The following is a 5,485-nucleotide window of genomic DNA, read 5'->3' on the forward strand; positions in this document are numbered from 1 at the left end:
GGGAAGCTAGACGGAGTTCAAGGGAGAGGGGAACGGAGGTCTGACCAGGTTGGAGAGTGCAGGGAGAAGAGCCAGGAGGAGCGGGACAGCGTCCAACGTTGGAGGTGGTCTGGAGACAGGAGCTAGGAGTCAGGCTGGCTTGAAGCTGCAGGCACAGGAGAAAACAGGTCAAACAGGGAATCGCAATCGAAGACTTTCCAAAGCTAGAGACTGACTGTGGGTACAGAGTCTACGATCTGGCGAAATGGAGGAGTCAGGGCCGGAGTCTTATAGCAGAGGTGATTGGATTACACACACACACACACACACATACACACACACACACACACACACACACACACACACACACAATTTCAAGTATACTACGTCATCGAGTGGCGCCGAATGCTGGGCATTTAACATGCATTTAAACAGTCCTTCGGCACCACTCGATGACGTAGTATACTTGAAATAGTGGCTCTGCAGCAGGTTTACTCGACATTGAGAAACGGCCACTGACTGGCAGAGGTGGAGGCCATGACAGCAACAAAGTGCAGTGGAAACAGACATAGTGAATAAATCCTGACATAACATGAAGCATGTGACTTAAACAGCTGAGGAGGATGTAACCTTCCTCTAATACATGAAACAAATGTCTTCCAAGTCCATCGAGATTTCCACATTCTTCTCCCAACCTTTGAGGTTTGACTGGTGTTTTTGTAATGCTTTAATGGCATCGGTTCACAAGAGCGGCTGAAGAAATCCTACAGTCCAGCATGTATCTTGTTCTTCAGTCCAAGGACTTTGGGGGAAAGCCTTTCACCATCCATTTGCAAGAGCACTTTCTGAATGAATTCATAGTAGTACCTTAGCTCTTTGGGGTAAGCCATGTTCAGTGTATAGATGACTCCCAGCATGATGGCACAAGCTCGGGCTACAGATCCAATGTTGTCCAGAATAATTAGTCCTTCAACAAAAATCCCAACGTCGTCATAATGTCCAGGTTCTCCACCCTCCTTGTTGATGACATATATGCCCATGGTAGATTTCTGCAGGTCTCTGGTGACGTCATCTCCTTCGATGTCCTGTATATTTAAAGAAAAAACATGTATTTATTCAATATATGTAATTTTAATGACATACTTTATCGTATAATTTTTTTGTAATATTGCTCACATACCTATTAATCCCTTAAAACAAAGCTGGTCATATTGTATATATTTCTGAATCAAACTAAATATGTGTGAGGTGTTTTTAAAGATTTACGTAGGAACCAATAAGCTTGGTGCTGAGTGTCAGGAGTCAGAGAGGATTGGCAGATGGACAAAGACATTGTTGATTATGGTCTTTCCATTGGACAATAAGAAAAACTATGAATAAAGCCAACCTCGTCGTATAAATAACCAAGCTGATGGTTTGAAATGCTTTAGTCTGTTGTTGAATATCAACATACATACATATAAATATTCTCAACCTTCATGCTCCTTATAAGGTAAAACATAATGATCTAAAATGGATGCCTGACACTAGGATCATAAAACACTACATGTGACTGGCAAAATTACAATGACTCACCATATACTCCCGAATGAGATGTCCATCATCCTCACCAAGGTGGATGCAAAGTGCCTTGAGGATTGCTTCCCTTTTAAGGTTAACATCACTTGTTGCCTGTGTAAAAAAAATTGCAATTATTAAAATATTTCTAAATACATCAATAATAACAAAATTGTCTATAAATTGTAGAAGATTTACAACCTGTAGTAACCTAAATATACAATATAATATATACAATGACTTCATTATACATGTAAATGGCATGCCCTAACTTAAGTATGTTAAAGAATTGTGACTTACTGTAAATGTATTACAATGTCAGAGGTCTGAATGTGTTAGGGCGATAGCACTGTTTACAAATTCTACTCATCCAGGGGCTTTTCACCAAGACCAATGCTCCGTTCTTCACAGTTCACACCTGGAATCTGCCTAGTACAACCACAGTCTGATCTGTTGGCAATTGAGGATTAAGTGACTTGCTCAAGGCAGGTTCTGCTTTTTCACTTTCCCCACCTGGGGATTGCATTTGTACCTTTCCAGTCACAAGCCTGCTTCTCTACCCAGTATGCCACTATTGCCTTATTAAGATCAGATTTCCTTAGAAATGTGTCTTGCATTCTTGAACCTGGCAAGTAATCCAGGCTGTTGTGAGGCAAATGGGGCTCTATACGGTACTAGACAGGTACATTTCATAAAATTGCTCCATAGAGTATATGACAATTTGTATAAAACAGTATACACACATTTACCTTTTGCAAGATCGCCAGATGTTTGGCTAGTTTCTGGCCAACAACTCCTCCCTTCTTCTGGAAGACAGATGTCAGCTGAGGTAGATGGCTGTCCAACTCCGCCATGAAGGCTGTTTCAAGTGGGATAGTTGTTATGCGCTGGAATTCAGCGTGTATCTGTTATGCAAAAACAAAACGACAAAAGACAAAGAGCACATTCAGCCATTGGTGTAATGATATTTTGTATCTACTATATAATTAAAGGATAGATTCTAATGTTGACCTCATTAACCAAGTCCTTGATAAGACGTGTATTGGTGCACAGTGTGTTCTAACCAAAGTATTTATATTAATCTAAGGTAATTGCAAGGATTCAAAACTAGACTTGTAAGCTGTATGGTTGTTTAAACCTTGCTAATACTTTAATTGACAATGGGTAAAATGTTGAGGTATAAAGTGAAAACCCCAATTCCAGCAGCAGCTGTTTTCTTCAGACAATCAAACTGACAGTTAGAGAATAGCTGGTGAAGAAAGCGGAACATTGAGCAGCTAAAGAGCCAAATACTTTACTAAGGAGTTGGTGGAGAGCATAAACAGAGCTAAAAGATGTGAATATTGGACTTATCAGATAGACAGAAACACCATTTCAAATGTATGATCATGTTGCTCTGTAGCAGCTCGATGTGTACAGCAAATAGGCATTTCACCATTCACCATGTGAAATATATAACTTACCTCATCAATATGGAGTATTGTGAGTAAGGTTCTGTTCCCCATCACACCAACATCAGATAGCAAAACCTGCAATACAAATAAAGATGAGCAGAAATAAAAAATAATAATGTTAAATGAAAAAATGTAATTGATTGCCAATGATTACTGACTTAGCCAATGACTCAAAATCCTACAAACTCCTTTGTGACAAACAATGTAACGTTTATTTATTTTTTTTAAAATAGAGCCTAAATATTACTGGATGTGGTGCACTTTTGCTAAATGTTTAGACAAATTGCTTGTGTTACCGCCCTTACATGCTAAACTGTTATTGCACTTTATGGCAGCTTTTAAAAAGGGAGAAGCTTTTCTTTCTTTCATTGTACATGTATAATGACATTAAATGATTATATATTCTATTCTATAGCCAAAAGCAATAAATGATTTCTCACTTTTGGCAAAGAGCATTGTCCACCTAAAAACAGGTAACATTTAACCACACCTAGGAGCGCTTAGTTCTCTCTCCACCATGTGTGTGTGTTGCATGCATGTAGCAGCCGCGTGTGTATAAACTGCCTCACCCCCCTCGCACACAGACGGGAAGAGAGAGATCTCTCCTCTGGATTGGAAAGATTGAAAATACATCGACGCATTTTGTCTTATTGCATATTATAAACGGTGTTGGCGAAACTAAGACTGCAATATAATGTTAAATGTCTCAAGTACCGATAAACAGACCGTCCTGCTAGAGAGGTGGTACTTTCCTGGGGAGAAAAGGTTAGTGGGTGTGTCGGCAACACTAACTATTTTTGACTAACTTATGGCAACACAAAATAATACATGGGAGAGGTGGAGTGATGAGGAGGTGTCGGCGCTTCTGGCGATTTACTCGGAAGGCTTCAGTAGAAGCCAGTCCCCAACTCCGGGGACTTCCGGTGGCAGTATACGCCGTGAAGTTGTTTGCGGTGTAGTGGGGCCGACACACCCACGAACCATTTCCTCCTCAGGAAAGTAATAACTCGCTAGCAGGGACTATCTGGGGGTGGAAATAAGGTTCGGGGGGAAAAGTACTTGTGTGAAACGTTATATGAACGTTAGCCTCCGTAACATTAACCCCTTGCCGCCAGAGAGTAACGTTACCAAAACCAACGTGATTTCACATGCTTAGTTGTGTCCTAATATTACCACAGTGATAAGAACAAGTTAAACAAAAAACATACTTACAGCCGGTCAGGAACACAGTAGGCTAGGAATGGCCAGTATACAAGCCAGGTGAAGCTACAAAAAAAAAAGCATAGTAATAGGCAGTATTCAACTTGTATTAGCCACAAACTAATAATAAAGTCTAACAAGACAAAGATTGAATTTATCACGTATTTAATTTGAGAGCAGTATCAAGTTATCTTATAATGTTAATGATACATGTTACACTTCAATTAGGTTACTTAAACATTACTACACAACTAAGCTAGGTTAACAGTAGGCTAACAGTTAGCTAGCTGCTGTAGGCCTACGTTTGCTAATGTTAATCTATCAAAACACACAATAGCGTTAATGTTAGCTATTAATCTACCTGTTTAAGTATAATATAATACACCCAAGGCTATGAATGAGCTACTTACTTAAAACGGAGAGCCGTGGAGAACGTTCACCTCACGACAGAAGAGCTACGCAGGCAGTCAGGTGATGGTCCTTCCGAATGGAAAATGGAGGGAAAAGTGGCGGGCTGCTTGTGTATGCACATGCGCAGACAGGACAGTATATGTGGTAATTAAATTGTACATATTTTTTTCTAATTACTTTTAAATGAATGAAATGAGCTTGTTTTAAACAGTGACAATATATGTTAAGATTAATTAAAAAAGATAAGAAGAATGCAATAACACATTCAAATCTATTAAAAAAGGCTAGATTAAAACATGTAACATCTAAAAGGGGTCATAATCAGTTTTTTCAGTGTGTGAGTACTATGGGAGGGAGGCGGGGCTCACGGCAGCACCCGTGGCTCGTTAACTGCAGAACAATACGTGAGTCTCCAAACACCAGAAAAGTCCCTAATAACACCATTATAAATCGTTAGATTAGTCGTTAGTCGCTTTTGACACAAATAAGTAGCCGGAGGGTTTGGAAAGCCGCCAAATTTAACGAGAAAATCGCCAAGTTGGCAACACTGTCCCGGAGTTCGCCGCTTGGCTCTGATAGGCCAGAAGGTGGTTTGATTGCATTCAGGCTCGATTGCTTATCATGTCTGAGTAGTCCTGATGATGTTGCATCGCAATTTTGGACAACAAATTTTAAACACCGAAATTGTGCATTCAAATTGTTTTCACTTGAATTGTTACATTTTTATTTCACATAGGTAAATTCGGAGCAAAACAATTCAGATACATGATTTTCAAAGTAATTATTTTCAATGCTATAAATTCGGTGTCTGATAAAATTAAAATACTTCTGTCTCTTGTTTGCTTCCATATTATTGGCATATATATTTCAATGGCTATGCGCTC

At 39.5% G+C, this 5,485-nt stretch overlaps 1 protein-coding gene across 5 annotated transcripts; it reads right to left on the reverse strand.

The window, feature by feature from the left end:
• Positions 1–461: 461 nt before the first annotated feature.
• LOC117560274 lies at positions 462–4,833 on the reverse strand. 5 transcript variants are annotated; one of them, XR_004571140.1, is made up of 6 exons: positions 4,601–4,833; positions 4,203–4,256; positions 3,000–3,065; positions 2,286–2,441; positions 1,555–1,642; positions 462–1,064 (listed from the first exon to the last, which is right to left on the reverse strand). XR_004571140.1 is itself a non-coding variant. In XM_034237140.1 (6 exons), exons 3-6 carry the CDS (start codon positions 3,039–3,041, stop codon positions 744–746), a joined length of 615 nt encoding a protein of 204 aa, XP_034093031.1. In that variant the 5' UTR covers positions 3,042–3,065; positions 4,203–4,256; positions 4,601–4,833; the 3' UTR covers positions 462–743. The 5 variants fall into 5 exon arrangements, 4 of the variants coding, with proteins under 4 accessions (XP_034093031.1, XP_034093028.1, XP_034093029.1 ...); XM_034237140.1 differs by having other exon boundaries at positions 1,555–1,650; XM_034237137.1 differs by having other exon boundaries at positions 1,555–1,650; positions 2,280–2,441.
• Between the last annotated feature and the right edge of the window lie 652 nt (positions 4,834–5,485).

The sequence above is a fragment of the Gymnodraco acuticeps genome, unplaced genomic scaffold (genome assembly GCF_902827175.1).
Source record: "Gymnodraco acuticeps unplaced genomic scaffold, fGymAcu1.1, whole genome shotgun sequence".
NCBI lineage: Eukaryota > Metazoa > Chordata > Actinopteri > Perciformes > Bathydraconidae > Gymnodraco > Gymnodraco acuticeps.